The 19,112-nt window shown below is 46.6% G+C and overlaps 1 protein-coding gene across 1 annotated transcript; it reads right to left on the reverse strand.

Annotated features, from left to right (window-relative positions):
* Window positions 1-17,528: 17,528 nt before the first annotated feature.
* Window positions 17,529-19,112, reverse strand: LOC125514522 (S-(+)-linalool synthase, chloroplastic-like). Its single transcript, XM_048679861.1, has 4 exons — window positions 19,029-19,112; window positions 18,489-18,627; window positions 18,063-18,302; window positions 17,529-17,905 (listed from the first exon to the last, which is right to left on the reverse strand). The coding sequence occupies exons 1-4, from the start codon at window positions 19,106-19,108 to the stop codon at window positions 17,633-17,635; spliced, it is 732 nt and encodes a 243-aa protein (XP_048535818.1). The 5' UTR covers window positions 19,109-19,112; the 3' UTR covers window positions 17,529-17,632.

Below are 19,112 nucleotides of genomic sequence, written 5' to 3' on the forward strand. Positions count from 1 at the left end.
AAGAATCAACGTTATGATAAGAAAGACTTTGTTGCTAGGAAACATGGTAAAGAAAGAGAACCTTGGGTTCAGAAACCCATGCCTTTTCCTCCCAAACCATCCAAGAAAAAGGATGATGAGGATTTTGAGCGCTTTCCTGAAATGATTAGACCTTTCTTTTTGCGTATGCGATTAACTGATATGCTCAAAACCAATCCTTATGCTAAGTACATGAAAGATATTATTACAAATAAAAGAAAGATACCGGAAGCTGAAATTTCCACCATACTAGCTAATTATACTTTTAAGGGTGGAATACCAAAGAAACTTGGAGATCCCGGTGTACCCACTATACCATGCTCTATTAAAAGAAACTATGTTAAAACTGCTTTATGTGATCTTGGAGCCGGTGTTAGTGTTATGCCTCTCTCTTTATATCATAGACTTGATTTGAATAAGTTGACACCTACTGAAATATCTTTGCAAATGGCTGATAAATCAACTGCTATACCTGTCGGTATTTGTGAGGATGTGCCTGTTGTAGTTGCAAATGTTACTATTTTAACGGACTTTGTTATTCTTGATATTCCCGAGGACGATAGTATGTCTATTATTCTTGGAAGATCCTTTTTGAATACTGCAGGGGCTGTTATTGATTGCACTAAAGGAAATGTCACTTTTCATGTTAATGGTAATGAGCATACGGTACACTTTACGAGGAAACAACCTCAAGTTCATAGTTAGTATCAACTCTATTGGAAAAATTCCATCGATTATATTTGGAGGTTTTGAATTTCCTGTTCCTACTGTCAAGAAGAAATATGATATTCTTATTATTGGGGATGTGCATATTCCCGTTGAGGTAACATAGTGTTATTCGAAATTTCTCCGGTTCCATGTTATTCGGAATGAGTTCGTTAACAAGACTTGATCAACCTTGTTAGTGGATTCCTTTTGATGATCATGAGATGGATGAAACTAGAAGGCACAACCTTCTGTACCCCACTTTTACTTTCTGTTATTTATATTAAATAAAATAAAAATAAATATTTTTCTGTCTGTTATCTGATTATCCGTGCAATATAAAAATACCCCGAAAATAAGAGTTCTCCAAATGCCCTGAAATTTAAATATGATTTTTTCCAGAAAATTTGAGAATATTTGGTAGAAAGAACATAGCAGGGAGGCCAACCACCTACCCACGAGGGTGGAGGGCGTGCCCTACCCCCTGGGCACGCCCCCTGCCTCGTGGGCCCACGGTGGCCCTCCTCCACTTATCCTTTCACCCATACACTTCATCTTCCTCCCCCAAACACGAATATCCAGCTCAAACCCGAGTCCAAGCTCGTTTTGCTGCCATTTTCGATCTCCTTGCTCCAAGCACCTCTCACAAAACTGCTTGGGGAGATTGTTCCTTGGTATGTGACTCCTCCATTGGTCCAATTAGTTTTTGTTCTAGTGCTTTATTCATTGCAATTTTTTCTGCTTAGGTGACCCTGTTCTTGAGCTTGTATGTCAAATTTATATGGTTCCAAGTAGTTTTGATGCATGATATAGGCCCTTGGCACTTGTAGGAGTAGTTGCTATCAATATTATTGAGTTAGGTTTACTTTTATTTTGAAGCTACTAAACATTTCAGAATTTTTCAGAAAATGATGAGGAGACTTTTGAGGGGCTCATCAAGCCAAAGCTCGAAGGAAAAGGCACCGAAGCCTAAGTATAATCTGCCTCGCACCGCGGAGGTTCGGGCATGTGAATGGCCTTCCGAGGATTTCTTGAGAGCAACCGGGATTTATGAAGATTTTCATGAATTGGCTCATAATGCAGGCCTCACCGCTTTCCTCCACGACCAATTCGATCAGTATCTTTTACTCACAAATACCTTTGTGCAAAACTTTCATTTTCATTCTAGGAACTTACCACCTACGGTGGAGTTTCATTTATATGATGAGCATAAGGAGATGTCACTTTATGATTTTTGTCGGATTTGTTTAGTCCCTTTTGAGGGCAAGACAGAAGAACCACATCGTGATGATGTGGAGGGGTTTATTGATACTATCACTATAGGGGAAACAAGGAAGGTTTCTGATGCACGAATCACTAGCATACATTTTCCTGTTTTACGCTGTTTTGCATTATTTGCTAGTCGTTGTTTAATTGGTCGCGGAAACTATGGAAACCTTAGTATCCCTGATATTATTATTTTGCTCCAAGGTTTATACAGTGATAACACTTTTAGTATGGGCGGCATTATTGCTAAACGGTTAAGTCTGAACCGTACCAAGGGCCCCATCTTTGGAGGCATATATGCTTCACGCCTAACTGCACATTTTAACATACCTATTAGGCATGCTGAGAAGGAAGAGAAAGTGCTGCCTCGTGTTTATCTAGATTATAGAAGTATGGTGGCACATGATTTTATTGTTAAGAATAGGGAAGGAGAACTTAAATATCAATTGTTCTTTAACAAACATCATCCTGAGACTATTACCCTGCCTGCCCCTTCTTTGTTTGATTTATCTTCAAGCATGTACCTTGTTCCGTTGAAGGCTATTCACGCCTACCGGAACCCTGCACTAGTTGAGGAGCCAGAGCCGGAACCACAAATTGATCCTTCACGATAGTCTAATTACCAGTGGGATCCGGAGATGATTGTCAGCTAGTGGCAATCGGAGTCTTCCTCTTCTTCTTTGCAGTACGACCCCAACTACTATTATGGATATCCGCCAGGTCAGCCGTGGCCATAGACCAACTTAGTCCAAAAGCCTAAGCTTGGGGGAGTACGTATTTTCCACCGACATTACATTTATGCTCACACACTCATTGCTAGATGTCGGTGCTCATACTTTTTCATTGTATCATCCATGCTAGTTTATTTTCCCTTTTATGCTTTCTTCTTGTGTGTTTAATAAACCTTAAGAAAAAAACAAAAAAAATTAGTTCTAGCATTTAATTAGTTTACTTTCCATGCTTGTAGTAGTAATTAAAAACAAAACCCAAAAAGATTTCCTGTTCTTCTTTTGCTTGTTGGGAGCTCTCCCGTGTAATTAGTTTTATTTCTTTTCTTTTCTTTGGGGGTTGATAGGAGAAGACCATGATTAAATTGTTGAAGTGGCTCTTATATGCATTATTGTTTATCTGACAAAAGAGCCCATATTGCCTTGTCTTCTCCTGTTTATTGAATGCTTGCAGATTCCAGCTTAGTCCAATGCACGTGCACTATTATCATTATTCACATCGTTCGGTCGTGCAAGTGAAAGGCAATTATGATGTTATATGATGGACTGGCTGAGATGAGAAAAGCTGGTATGAACTTGACCTCTTTTGTTTTTGTAAATATGATTAGTTCATCGTTCCTGATTCAGCCTATTATGAATAAACATGTTTGCAATGACAACTAGAGATCATAGTTTCTTATGCCATGCTTGATTAGCTATGAGTTATAATGGTTTACCTTGCATGCCAACATGCTATTAAAATGGTTATGATGTGGTATGATAGGGTGGTATCCTCCTTTGAATGATTTAAGTGACTTGACTTGGCACATGTTCACGCATGTAGTTAAAACAAAATCAACATAGCCTTCACGATATTTATGTTCATGGTGGATTATATCCTACTCATGCTTGCATTCGGTGTTGATTAATTTTAATGCATGTTCATGACTGTTGTCGCTCTCTAGCTGGTCGCTTCCCAGTCTTTTGCTAGCCTTCACCTGTACTAAGTGGGAATACTGCTTGTGCATCCAAACTCCTTAAACCCCAAAGTTATTCCATATGAGTCCACTATACCTACCTATATGCGGTATCTACCTGCCGTTCCAAGTAAATTTGTATGTGCCAAACTCTAAACCTTCAAATAAATATCATGTTTTGTATGCTCGAATAGCTCATGTATCAATTAGGGCTGTCTGTATCTTCCATGTTAGGCGGGTTATTCTCAAGAGGAGTGGACTTCGCTCCTCACTCACGAGATAAATGGCTGGTCACCAGGATGCCCAGTCCCATGCTTTATGCAAACTAAATCAAAATAATTGCAAACAAAACTCCCCCTAGGACTCTTGTTAGTTGGAGGCACTCGTTGTTTCGAGCAAGCCATGGATTGATGCTTGTTGGTGGAAGGGAGAGCATAAACTTTACCATTCTGTTTGGGAACCTCCTATAATGTGTGTAGCATGGAAGATATCGCCATCTCTTGATTGTTATGTTGACAATGAAAGTATACCGCTCAAAATATTATTCACCTCTGTTTCAAAACCGAGCTCTGGCACCTCTACAAATCCCTGCTTCCCTCTGCGATGGGCCTATCTATTTACTTTTATGCTGAGTCATCCTCTTCTTATTAAAAAACACCAGTTGGAGAGCACCGCTGTCATTTGCATTCATTACTATTAGTTTACATTGAGTATGACTTGACTGGATCTCTTTTATCATGAATTACAATGTCTAGTCAGTCCTTGGTCTTTAAAGGTGCTCTGCATTTATGTTTTGCGGTCTCAGAAAGGGCTAGCGAGATACCATCTTGTTATATCATATTATGCTTGTTTTGAGAAAGTGTTGTCATCCGAGATTTATTATTATTGCTCGCTAGTTGATTATGCTATTGATATGAGTAAACTTGAGACCTATGCGTTATTGTGAATGTGGTTACTTGTAATCTTTGCTGAAAACTTGAATGCTGGCTTTACATATTTACAACAACAAGAGCAAACAGAGTTTGTAAAAGTTTTTTCTTTATCACTTTCAGTTTTTCAACTGAATTGCTTGAGGAGAAGCAAATGTTTAAGCTTGGGGGAGTTGATACGTCTCCAACACATCTACTTTTCCAAACACTTTTGCCCTTGTTTTGGACTCTAACTTGCATGATTTGAATGGAACTAACCCGGACTGACGTTGTTTTCAGCCGAATTACCATGGTGTTATTTATGTGCAGGAGCAAACGTTCTCAGAATGACCTAAAACTTCACGGAGCTACTTTTCAGAAAATAAGAAAAATACCTGCCAAAGATGAAGGCCAGGGGACCCACTGTCTCTCCACGAGGGTGGGGGCGCGCCCCCTACCTCGTGGGCCCCCTGTAGCCTCTCCGACTCCAACTCCAACTCCATATATTGAGTTTCAGGGAGAAAAAAAATCAGAGAGAAGAAATCATCGCGTTTTACGATACGGAGCCGCCGCCAAGCCCTAAAACCTCTCAGGAGGGCTGATCTGGAGTCCGATCGGGGCTCCGGAGAGGGGAATCCGTCGCCATCGTCATCATCAACCATCCTCCATCACCAATTTCATGATGCTCACCGCCGTGCGTGAGTAATTCCATCGTGGGCTTGCTGGACGGTGATGGGTTGGATGGGATCTATCATGTAATCGAGTTAGTTTTGTTAGGGTTTGATCCCTAGTGTCCACTATGTTCTGAGATTCATGTTGCTATGACTTTGCTATGCTTAATGCTTGTCACTAGGGCCTGAGTGCCATGATTTCAGATCTGAACCTATTATGTTTTCATCAATATATGAGTGTTCTTGATCCTATCTTGCAAGTCTATAGTCACCTATTATGTGTTATGATCCGTTAACCCCGAAGTGACAATAATCGGGATACTTACCGGTGATGACCATAGTTTGAGGAGTTCATGTATTCACTATGTGTTAATGCTTTGCTCCGGTTCTCTATTAAAAGGAAGCCTTAATATCCCTTAGTTTCCGTAAGGACCCCGCTGCCACGGGAGGGTAGGACAAAAGATGTCATGCAAGTTCTTTTCCATAAGCATGTATGACTATATTCGGAATACATGCCTACATTATATCAATCAACTAGAGCTAGTTCTATGTCACCCTAGGTTATGACTGTTACATGATGAACCGCATCCAGCATAATTCTCTATCACTGATCCATTGCCTATGAGCTTTTTATATATTGTACTTCGCTTATTTGCTTTCCGTTGCTATTGCTATCATCACTAAAAAATACCAAAAACATTGCTTTTACTAGTATTACCTTTTGCTACCGTTATCACCACTATCATATTACTTTGCTGCTAAACACTTTGCTGCAGATATTAAGTTTCAGGTATGGTTGAATTGACAACTCAGCTGCTAATACATGAGAGTATTCTTTGGCTCCCCTTGTGTCGAATCAATAAATTTGGGTTGAATACTCTACCCTCGAAAAACTGTTGCGATCCCCTATACTTGTGGGTTATCACAGCCCTCCCGAGAGAGATCAGGGCTTGGCGGCGGTTCCCTATCGTAAAACATGATGAATCCTTCTCTCTCATTTTTTCTCCCCGAACGTAAATATATAGAGTTGGAGTTGAGGTCGGTGGAGCACCAGGGGTGCCACGAGGCAGGGGGCGCGCGAGTGGGGTAGGCGCGCCCCCACCCTCGTGGACAGGGTGTGGGCTCCCTGGCCTTGATTCTTTCGCCAGTATTTTTTTATATATTCCAAAAATATTCTCCGTTGATTTTCAGGTCATTCCGAAAACTTTTATTTCTGCACAAAAATAACACCATGGCAATTCTACTGAAAACAACGTCAGTCCGGGTTAGTTCCATTCAAATCATGCAAGTTATAATTCAAAACAAGGATAAAAGTGTTTGGAAAAGTAGATACGTAGGAGATGTATCATAGATCAATGAACAATAACACACAACCTTCTCTTGAAAATTATTTGCATTAGGCCACCTTGCGCAAACATTTACGACACAAAAATTGTGTGTCACGGACAGCCTTTGTCACACAGTTTCTTCTACGCACCGTGTGTGATGCATTCAATAATGCAAACGATAAAATTGTTAATATCGTCTGCAATGGCAACGCTATCACAAACGATTTAACAGGAAAAATTGTGTGTGATGTATCTATGGACAGAAACGTTTTCCTTAGAGCGATTGTGTCGGATGTACATACGAACAGAAACGTTTAGGGGACTGATTGTGTGGGATGTAGTTGCGACCGGAAACAATTTCGCCTATATAATTGTATTTTTTAGCTCTACTATACGTATTTTCGTATTTGAGCGCTCGCCGGTCGCACACGACCTCATTTTACCGAGCGTGTGTGCCAGGAGGACATATCCCCGATGGTTTCTGGGTCATGTGGGAAGGACCCCCCTATCACCGTCACTCACTAGGCGACGGATCCAAATGCCGTCACACAAAGGGGTTAAAAACCGTTTGTATAGCTGTTCGACCATATTTTGTGCACTGTTACATAAAATAATAATTTGGAATTTTTTTAATGAGTTCTAATGCAGGTTATAGTGGTCTACATTACATTTGATGTGATCATAGATTCATAGTGCATTTGGAGATATGTGCACACACTTAGCTGATTGTTGCCTCACATACTGTATGCATGCGAGCACTAAAAACCTGGTGCAGCTATGCCATGCACTTAGTGTGTGTCCGAAAGGGTGATATGTATATACGCGCTTATATACTTGGATATTCACTTTGGCCGGCGTATGGGAACCCTTCTGAACACCCGAATGTATCCGTACACAGTATATGTACGTATCCAAGTATGCAGCCGGCCGGCAAGTTAAACATGTGCACGTGTTAGCTTGGGTGCAACTTACATCTAAAGCACGTACGTGGAATCAAGTGATCGACACGCGAGCAGTGGCGGAGCCAGGAATTTGGTGTTGGGTATTCATTGTAATTTTTTTTTTGCAATACAATGTAAATGTATACTAAATCACTAAGCTCCCTGGGGTAGAAAGCCCCAGGAACGATTCAGCTAAATCTGCTCTTTCACACCTCTTTTTTTCTTTTGCACTGTGAAACTTCCTTTGGAGAGGATCGAACCAATTTGAGAAATCGTACTCTTCTCAATAATCCTGTACAAAAATTCATATGTAGGATAACTGCCTACGTGATCTATTTGCTGCTTATGTGAGGCAGTTAGGATACTCCTAAGCGTCTATGTTAATTGTTGTTTGCAAGTTCAGAAGCATACTTTTCTAAGTCAATTTACTGTTGCTGCTATACAGTCACAACCAACGAGGGGACGAGCGCGAGGCCGCAAGTAGAGTAGCCGAGAGAATGGGACGTGCGGATGGCTGGACGCCTGAAGGTGCTGCCGTGCTGGTGGCTGGTGCGGTTGTCGCTGCAGCGCCGACGCCGGCAGCGGCAGCTAGGTCGATCCTGCTGGTGAACGAGTTGAGGGCTGCGTGCCGTGGGCTCGACTTCGCGTGGCCTGTTGCCTGGGCTGGAGCCTGGAGAATGGATATGTATATCTGATTTTTTATTGGGTCAAATCATGGGTATTCCATGGAATGCCCAAGAATATCCCTGGCTCCGCCATTGCACGCGAGCAGTCATAATCGGCAAGCTATCAAATTTTGGAAACAATTGAAGCGAATCATATAAGATAGGAATACATGAAATAACAAGGCAATGCATTGGGATATTTCCTTTTCTTTGTGCAGGTTTGTGCCTCAAGAAAAATATTAGAAGGAAACTCAGCGCCGTGGGCATGGACATCCATCCTATAAATACAAGACTTCAGGTACGCAAGAGGGGAAAAAAGAGGGATCTCACGCAAGGGCAGAAGACGCACCGTCGCAGCCGAGAACCTCACGCACGCGCGCAGCGGGCAGAGACGCGCCTGTTGGCGGCGTCAAACCCAAGTGCAAAAGAGGACGCGCTCACGGCGGCGTGCTGGCCGGTAGGCCACCGGCGATGGCATGCTAGAGGATGCGTAGAGGACGCCGCTGACAGCAGGCGCACTATGACATGGATGCGAGCTCGCGATGCATGCATGTGCAACAACCCTCTTGGTACGTACAGTTTTTTTCTTACCAGGTTCCATGGAGAAGGAGGAGATAGGGCTGTGGCGGTGTCGCCAAAGTGGAACTCAAGCACGAAGGAGGACGCGCCTGCGATGGCCGCGTAGGCCGTGTCTTGCGGCGACGAGCACGCCGCAGAGATGACAAGGCGCACACAAGAAGGAGGCACAGGAGGAAGCAGAAGACGCGCCGTGGCGGCAGCGTTGAGAACATCAGGAAGGCCACGCCTACGGCGGCAGCACGCTCGTCGGGCAACATGCACACGGCCTAGCGCTGTCCGGTGGCGGCAGTGCATGCGCCAAGAAGGATCCGCGGAGGCCAGATACGTATATCTATGTTTTTTTTGTGTATGCAGGAGCCATGAACACATCTCAAGGCGAGAAGGTAGCAGCGATGGAGAGCATGCACCGGCTGGGTTGGCGAGCCATGTACTGTTTGGCTCTGTTCGGCGGTGGATGGTGGAGGAAAACATGGATGGCGCGTGCACTAATGATCAACAGCTTATCTCTACATATATCTATCCCTCTTTGTATTCATAGGATACACGCAACCGAGGAGAAATCACGTGGCAAATCCAAGATGGAGTCATCCCGGCCGGAGGCGGCCGACGACGCACGCGGCGGAGAGAAGCCCAGGATTCCAGAAGGAGTCCGGCGGTGCCCTCGCATACACGAATGCATGCTAGAACAAGAAGGAGGTCATCGCCCACTTTTTCAACCCCGCTGACAAGACGGACACAAGGAACTCGCCGCGCAGCCACCGCCATCAAGCAGATGCCACAAAAGATGGTGTCGTGCAGAAGATGGCGTCGTGGAGCTTGAGGGACGCCACTGGCATCCACTTCGTCAAGATGGTGCCTCGGAGGATGGCGACACGGAGCTCGCTCAGACGACGCTTCGTCGTCTTCTTCATCAAACCGGCGCCAGGGAGGACGGAGGCATGGATCTCGCAAGGAGGACGCCGCCAACGGCAACATCATCAAGCTGGAGCCCGGAGGCGTGGAGTTCTTAAGGAGGCCGCCGGCATGCTGCGATGAATGGCAGAGTGGAGCTCGCCAAGACAACGCCCATCGCCAACATCATCAACCCAGTATCATGAAGGATCGTGGCATGGAGCTTGCAAGGAGGAAGCCGCCAACGCTAACATCACCAAGCTGGTGCCATGGAGGATGGAGGCGTGGAGCTCGCAAGGATGTCGCCGCCGTGCCGCGGTGGAGGTCGGCACGGAGGTTGCCAAGACGACACCAACGCCAATATCACCAATCCGGTGCCATGGAGGACGGAGGCGTGGAGCTCGCAAGGATGCCGCTGCCGTGCCGCGATGGATGGCGGCGCGGAGCTCGCCAAGACGACGCCCATCGCCAACATCATCAACCCCATACCGCGGTGGATGGCAGCATAGAGCTCGCGAGGACGACGCCCATCATTAACATCATCAAGGTGGTGCCGTCAAGGACGAAGGCGTGGAGCCTGCGAGTATGCCGCCACCATGCCGTGGTGGATGGTGACACGGAGCTCGTCAAGACGACGCCCATCATCAAGCCAATACCATAGAGGATGGAGGCGTGGAGCTCGCAAGGATGCCGTCGCCGTGCCGTGGAGGACGGCGACACTAAGCCCGCCAACATCATCAAGCCGTTGTCGCGAAGGACGGAGGTGTGGAGCTCGCGGGACAACACCACTGATGTCTACCTCGTCAAGATGGAGCCCACGACCCAGAACCATGGAGAGGACACACGCCCCAGTACTACCCGTAACACGGAGAGGAAGATGGTGCTACACGGTATCGTCCGTGACCCGGAGGAGAAGATGGTGACATCGGTGCTCGCCATGACCCGGAGCCCATGAAGACAAGGTGTGATGGCGAGGAGGCAACGTGACTTTGCCAACACTAACTTCCGATGGCCCCGTGAGGCGGCGCCCTTGTCTTGGAGGACCGCCGTAAACACGGCGTCCAGCCGAGATGAGGTGCCAACCACACCGGCATTGCCGATATGAGTGAGTGTTGGTTTTACACCGACGCCAGTCTCCATAAGAATACTCTCGCGAGGCGAACCCCTTGCGTATCCCGACGGAACCACTACATCGTCAAGAAGTCTGAGCAGAGCAAGACCCATGCAACTTCAACACCGACTACATCAACGCTGTCAAGACCGACGAGGCGCGACGGCGAGGGCGAACATGGCGAGCACAAAGCCATGTTTTGAGCGGCACGTGTACCAACGAGGACATGGGCTTCGCCGCCGCCCACACCACACACACACCATCATCATCATGCATGGAGAACGCGAAGCGAAGACGACGAAGACGACCACACGGCTTAATCGGAGGTATCTCGCGGAGCAACCCGCGGGAGTAATTAACCGGGAGCTTTTCGAGGCCCCCGGAACCAGAAGACCGCACATCGCCATAGTCAGGCAGGCCGCACTAGTAGGCCACGGAGCGCAACCATTTTTTATGGGATCTTGTAATTTTGTTCATCCAAAGAGATAAATGAAATACTTGTTTCCCGTATCACTTTTCTTTGTGTACTACGGTACACTGGCACGCCCGCATTTTTCTTTTTCCCCGACGCATGAGAGAAATCCATACTCCTTCTTTTTCCTTCTTCTCGGAGTGCATTTAAGATTTTTCTCGTGTCAGACAATAGCACCAACGCGTACAGTCATAGGACAATGGTATTCGGACACCGAAAGTGTTTCGTAGTGTACCGGATGATCATCGGAGTACTGGAGGGGGTACCGGACACCCCCAGGAGGTTAGTGGGCCTATTGGGCCATAAGAGGGGGCACACAGCCCACAAGGGGCTGGCGCGACCCCCATGGCAGCCGCCCTAGTGGAGAAAGGAAAGGGGGGATTCAGGCTCCCCCTTTCTTCCTCTCCTCCCATTCCTTCCCCCTCCTACAAATATGGCAGGGGCGGCCAAGGGCAGGAGCCCAAGTAGGATTCAGACCTACTTGGGGCGCCCCTTGGCCCTCTCCCCTCTTCCCCACCTATATATATATGTGGGGGGGGGTGACTAGCACCCGAATTTTTTATTAATAGTAAATGATAATTCTGTAATTCCGAAACTGGTAAAGGGCTGGTGAAAATTATAAAAATAGGAAGGACGCCAGGAATAACAGCGTCCAGGATGGACTCTATTGCTAACTGCGTCCAGGTCTGGACGCTAGTACGGATGGCGTCCAGTCATTGCCCTTTCATTGGTGCTCTGATTAGGCTCAACCGAGTCGTTTTACTTTGATAGATAGAGATTTCATGACCAATATACTCTAATACACCTGCAGCCATCGCTTCTTACCTTGCTAGGTGGTAAGCAAGCTCTAGCATGAACATCATCAATCATCACAGGAGCAACATCATCTCACTAGCTGCTTGTCATTAGGATCATTCGCTCATCATTAGGATCATCCACCAGACCTATGGTTGGAGCATGTGAGTTGTTCCATGGCCTCGTTGAATCTTTTTTGTCTGGTCTTGTGTATAATTTATTCAATGGTTACAAATGTATATTATATATTTGGCTAGGTTATTACTTTTGGGCAATACAATTGGTAACTGGCTAGTTTATGATAATAGATAAGTTGATCTTGAGTCGGCTGTCGTGCTTTTGCCTCTACGTGTCAGTGCACCACTGCCAACACTTCTGGAAGCATGGTGTGCCGGTGTCGTAGCCCAACGTGAACCTGCCGCATGGGTGGCACCTCAACCTCGATAGGGTTCTGGTGCCGACCGTGCCGGACTCAGGCCGCACGCAACTGATGGAGATCCACCATCGTCATGTCTACTCTCGGACGACCTTTGCCGCAACCCAGCATCCACAATGGATTCGCTGAACTAGGACGCGTAGTTCGCCACTGAGCACGACCAGCATTGTCGGTCGTGCTACAAGGATGCGTCCTGTGCACCACGCGCGCTCACTAGTCCACCATCACCGTCGGTCATGGTGAAGGGGGGAGGATTAGGAGGCCTACATTGTGGCCCGCGAGGAGGCCACAAGGAGGTCCATTGAGGAGGCCGAGCGCAAGGAGCTCGCCAAGTGGCCTAGCCTTGCACACTCACTGGTTGAATCGGCGGCCAAAGTGGAGGCTAACATGCCCCCACCGCCCCTAGCACCGCTTGCGCCCGAGCCTATGGAGGAGGAGCCATGGCCACGGCTTGGGCAATCATGGTCGTGGACGAGCACGTTGCCATCGTATATCATGCATGCCCGTGTGGATGGGCACGATAGACGAGGAGGCCGAGTGGTAGGCTGCAGAGCGGGCGATGAAGGCCGAGCGGCAGGAGAAGTATCAGCTGGTGGTGCAGCAAGTGGCTACGTTGTCAGCCATCCAGCAGGCGTTCCCGTGGATGGAGACGCCAGTCTACGTCGACCTGGCCAAGGAGGAGGAAGAAAATGACGATGATCTACGGCCCGCCGCTAACTGTTTCTTTTATCTTTTCATTTAATATTTTTAGTTTTAATTAATGTAAATTTGATTCTGCTGGCTGTTTTATTAAAAAAATCGAAATCCAATGCAAATGTGAAATATGTTTGTCCGAGCATCTTCGGACCGGCGGACAAAAACAAAAATTGACGTCTGATTGACCGATTCAAATGAACAAAGAACAGACAAAATTTGTATCAGTTTAGGTTGCCGCGTCGGAGTTGCCCTTAGGTCGGACGAAGGCGAGGACTTTTCTAATCTAGGTTGAACCAAACACTGGACGCTGCTAAGAATAGCGTCCAGGTGTGGACGTGGTTTGCAACAGCGACCAGGTCTGTACGCTACTATTGATGGCGTCCTTCCTATTTCTTGAAATTCTAACTTATCATTACTAGTTTTGGAATTACAGCATTATTATTTATTACTAATAAAAAAATCGGGACTAGCACAACACAACATTGTCTTAGCCGTGTGTGGCGCCCCCCTCCACCGTTTACTCCTCCGGTCATATTTCCGTAGTGCCTAGGCGAACCCCTACGGAGATAGCTTCACTATCACCGTCACCATGCCATCGCGCTACCGGAACTCATACACTACATCGCCGTCTTGCTGGATCAAGAAGGCGGAGGACGTCATCAAGCTGGACGTGTGCTGAACACGGAAGTGATGTATGTTCGGTGCTCGATCGGTTGGAACGCGAAGAAGTTTGACTACATCAACCGCGTTGTTAAACGCTTCCCTTACGGTCTATGAGGGTACGTAGAGGCACTCTCCCTCCTCGTTGCTATGCATCTTCATGGGTAGATCTTGCGTGTGCGTAGACATTTTTTTGTTTTGCATGTAATCTTTCCCAACATCGTCCCCCGCGTCGCTCTCCCTGGTGACACGGAGGAAACCCTAAATCAATGTCGCCATCCTCCCCTTGGCTCGTCGCCGTCGAAGGAGCGGCCGGCAAAGCCCGCGCCGGCTCCAGTGAAGGTGGCGGCGGGGCCCTTTCTTCTATCTCATCTACAAGCATGGCGAGGCGGCAGCCAAGGATGGCACAGGGCGGGGCCATGGCAGCACGGGGCTTGTGTGTGCGACGCGGTGGTCCAGGGTAGCGCGTGGCGGGAAGCTTACTGCAGCGGCGGCTCATGGCGTGTGGCTGGTGGCTGGCCGGCGTGGCACGGTGACGCCCGCGCGCCTCGCTCACGAGATGGGCGTTAGATCCATGGGATGTTGGCGTCGTTGCCGACGCACCAGATCTAAGGCGGCGCGGCGAGTTGGCTCGACCCGTCGGGGCGACTGGAACTGGGCGCTCTGCGAGGACGCGACCGGTCCGTGCGGCGGGAAGAGGGAGCAGTGCGTGGGTGCATCGAAGCGTGGCTACAGTCAGAACTAGGGCGGCGCGTGCATGTGTTGCTCGGGCGCCGTTCCCTGCGCAGATCTGTTGTGTGTTGGACGCGAGCGTCTGTGTTGCTCCCGGCTGCGGGAGAAGCTGTGGGAGAGGAATGACACCCTCACACGGTGTTGCATCCTCCTAATGGTGGTTCGGAAAGCTTGACGATGCTGCAGGTGGGAGGACGAGATGGTGGTGGCTGAAGGGCGATGAATGGCGTTGCTGCGGTCGTTGCATCCTTCGCCGGGATATGAATGGTCCACAGGCGTTGCATCCTCGAGGAGACGAATGGCGTCGTGCTTGGTTGCATCCTTCCGATAGGAGAAGAATGGCGCCGCTGCAGGTTGCATCCTCTGCCCAGTGGGGGACGCGGATGCAAGGGAAGCATGTCGAGCTTGCCGGGGATGTGCGGATTGCCGTGGAGGCAGGGATAGTAGCTTGTTGTGTAGGCTGATTGGATCCCGGGCTCAAACTGTGTAGGTGATCCGGCCGGCGAAAGTCGTACTCCGGTTGTGGTCGGAGTCGTCGATGGCGGCACCTTCTGGCGTCGCTCCCTCGCTGGAGGCATCGATGTAGCTACTCCCAACTTTCCTTTCCTACTATGCTCCAAGGGCAACCCTTGATCTAGTTTAGACCAGATGATGGCGGCGCTATCCAGCGTCCTGTTCCCTCTTGGAGTCATCGTCCTGGAGGTGGATCCAGTCAGAGGGATCTATGGCTCGTGTGGATGTGTGTGTGTTGTTTGCCAAAAGATGTTGTCTGTATGGTTTTTGGGTCTGGTTTCCCTTATAAATTGGACCAATCTTCTTCTCCTGTTCAATGAATTTAGCAGTAATGCTAACATTGAAAAAAAAAGACATGAGATAGAGGGGGATTAGGATCTTATACACCTCGTATTTCTGTATGGTTATTGTTTTTACATGTAAGTTGTGTGCATAGTCTAAATCAGGGGACATAAGAAATAAAGTTTATGTTCAAACAATTAGCCAATACATCTACGTTTGCTTGAAGGATGTAACGCGTAATTGCCAGCTGATGCCAAATGGTATAACAAATTTGCACTCTAGTGAAATTTGAATACAAAATCTATTTCCTAGAGTGCAAAACTGAACATGCATCACATACATTGCAACACGTGCATGACCTTACAGGCGGCTCATGGCTTTTCACAAGTATATTCATTATATTTTTTTTTGAACTGGGCATTACCCTTTTCCATTAATCGAATAACGGAAATACAGCAGCCTTAGGACACTAGAAAAGGAGACGGGAAAGGGGAAAGCGAGTTCAACGCATCGCCGGGAAACTCACCACAAGAACTCGCCTACGAGACACCTGCTGTGGGGCGAAAACCCGACGACACCTACAGTTCTCAATAGCCAACGCACACTGGCAGTATACTATGCAAAATACACGACCCATCAGGGCCACATCCTCGCGCAGGAGTGCAGCACAAAAGCAGCCCTGTCCTCCTGGACCAGGGGAGAAAAGCAGGGAGTTGAGGACGCGATCCATCAAGTTGTCGCCGAATCTTCTGTCGCAGCGGCACAGATCATCATCATGTTGCTTGTACTGCTCCTCAGCATCTGCGACCCACGCTCCATCGCCTCACGGTCTGCCCCCTTCAAGAGACCTGCCCAGTAGCTGATGAAGACACAAGCGGAAAACACAATCTCAAAAGGAGTTTTAGGAAGCTTAAACTCAAAGGTTGCTCTGTTTCGATAGTTCCACACTGCCCAGTAGATGGCAGCAAGGCCGAAGGTATAGAATTTAGCACCATCAGGGAGATAGATATAGCACCAAGTGTAATATTGCCAAATGTTATTGGGGCATAATTCAGTGCCCAGGACTGCTCCCACCGATCGCCAGATCACCCTGGCAACTGGGCAAAGGAAGAAAAGATGTTGCGCCGTCTCACGGGCAGCACAAAACGAACACTTCTCATTACCAGGCCATTTTCGACGTTTCATAACATCTCTCGTCAGGACCGCATCCTGAAACAACTGCCACATAAAAATTTTGATCTTAAGGGGGATTTTGGCTTTCCAAATCCACCGGTAGTCACACCCTGCCAGGTTGCTTTCAAGCAACTTGTACATGGTTTTAGTAGTAAAGCGGTGTTTAGGTCCAGGAGCCCAGCCAACCTGGTCTGGTTTAGTTGAAGAGATAGTATTCAGCACAGTTGTGCGCATCTCATTCCACATGTTTTCAAGCGGGGGGTTTAGCCTCCTGCGAAACATATCACCAACCTCCACTCCTCCCAGCTTGTCAACCGTAATCTTAGGCAAATTACAAATGCTAAACAGCTATGGATACTGAACACGCATAGGAGGCATTCCATTCAAAGAGTCCTCCCAAACTTGGGCTATATCCCCGAGTTGATCTGGACTGTTCTCCCCCTCATATAGTAATTTTTCACTTTCATAATATCTTTCCAGATGGGAGAATCATTGAATTTGCTTTTCACCGTAGCAACTGTATCCCTTTTCAAGTATTTGGCCTTAACGATATCCTGCCAAAGTCCATTTTGAGTATCCAGTTTCCACCACCATTTCACTAGGAGGCTGATATTCTGTTTACGTAAATCCTTCACACTCAAACCACCCTTGTCCTTGGAGCGACACACTCTGCTCCAGCGAACCAAGTGATATCTTTTTCGTCCCTCCCAACTTTGCCAGAAAAACCGACGTCTCCTCTTGTCAAGGATTTTGAACGACCAGCATTGCCAGAAAAATCGTTCAAAATCTTCCACCACCATTTCAAGTATATTCATTATATAACCACTAGGAAGTAGGAACACGTTCGCTAGAGTCGTGTTATGCATAGGACAAATTTTGAACGATTCACAGACGAAGATTGAATACTGCTGGACATGCATATAAGTGAGAAGGGCACTAGCCGCTAGATTTGCATGTCGTGCACAGCTTGGGCACAAGTATCATTTGTGGAGCAGATTCGCATTAGCTAATGGTGCATCATACTAGTCCATGTTTCAACAGGGCAACCCTCAAAATTGGTGTGCTACATATATAAGACTTACATACACAACGGTAGCATGCATTATTCAAAAGAGCAACATCCTAGTGTAATCCTCCAAGGCGGGGAGCCTCTGCTCATCGTCATAGCCATACATGATGCTGACCATCCTTGCAAAGTTGAGAGACGCCCCGATGAAGCTAGGTGGTATTGTGGACTTTGTCTGAGAGAAGTATTCCCTGTTTAGATCCTCCCATTCACCCGCTATCATATCCAACATGTGCTTCTCCGCATCAGCATGAGGGTTTTCTCTCTGGTACAAATCCTTGTATGATCCGTCTAGCCCTTCCTGCAACTCATCCTGCATGGGACACATAATTTCTTTTCAGATCATGCCTAATGTTGTCAATGTCAACTTGAATGCACACGCACCAGGATATGGTACGAAATAACTCATGTAAATAATTAGTATTACTAATTATATAGTCTTGTGCATAAACTTCTCGGTGTGTTCTGACCTTTGCACTCCCCATGTCATCCCAGAGCCTCATGATCTTCGCAGGGCAGGAGACGACCTTGAGGATGTGGTCGTTGTTGTCCTCCGTTAAATCATGCCCAAGCATGAATAAAAGATGCATAAATAAAAGTGGTGCTCCTGAAGTGATGACACCATTTCTTAGGTAGTCCTCCGATGTAGGAACCTGATTAGTAGATAGCCATTTTCCCTCGATCATGAATCCATCAAACAAGGTTGCCCACTGCAAGAAAAAAGGCATGAATGCAATATAATTCTTCCAGTGTTATTTTCTTATATTGTATTCATTACAATTAATCGCAAGTTATATAGTACACAGAAATATGTGAGGTGGTACTATTAATATATTTATTAGTTGCTTAGACAAATTAAACTAAAGAAAATGAAAAACCATTTCGAGTAGACATACTGCTTGCTTGAGATGATTGATAGGGTTCAATCCATGCTCTTTTCTGACCATATCAGCGATATCATTTGTGATGGTATAAAGAGCCTTGTAACATGATATCATGTAACTCGGCAGTGACTCGGCAGCTGCAAGATCCCACCTGTCAAAATATGAACTTTGCGCGTGAAACTTTTATAACAATATTTTTACATTATGTGTTTATGTATAAGGTCGCAACTAACCCATGAGTTTGATTATACCATTAGCAAAAATATGCCATTCTAGGCATAAGCAGCCTTGAATATGCAATGCTTTCTCTTTTTGTATGAATATATATATGAATAATTATAAAACTATTAGTATATCAAGATATTTCTCGCAAAGGCCTAATGTTTGTGTCAAACCAATCCTAATACCTCTGTAAACATGATGTGTCAAAATTATAGAATTTTTAATGTGCAATTAGACATATCTAAGATGTCATTCATTCACAAACAAAAGTAATTATACTTCATTCCTAAAATGCAATGTTGTTGTTATTACGGGAACATCAATACTCACATTTTGATCGCCTCATTAAAGCGAGAGAGCTCCTCTTGTGTGGCGACAAGATCAAAGATGTCGTCCACAATGTAGACCATTGAG

Source organism: Triticum urartu, chromosome 6 (assembly GCF_003073215.2).
Source record: "Triticum urartu cultivar G1812 chromosome 6, Tu2.1, whole genome shotgun sequence".
Taxonomy (NCBI): Eukaryota; Viridiplantae; Streptophyta; class Magnoliopsida; order Poales; family Poaceae; genus Triticum; species Triticum urartu.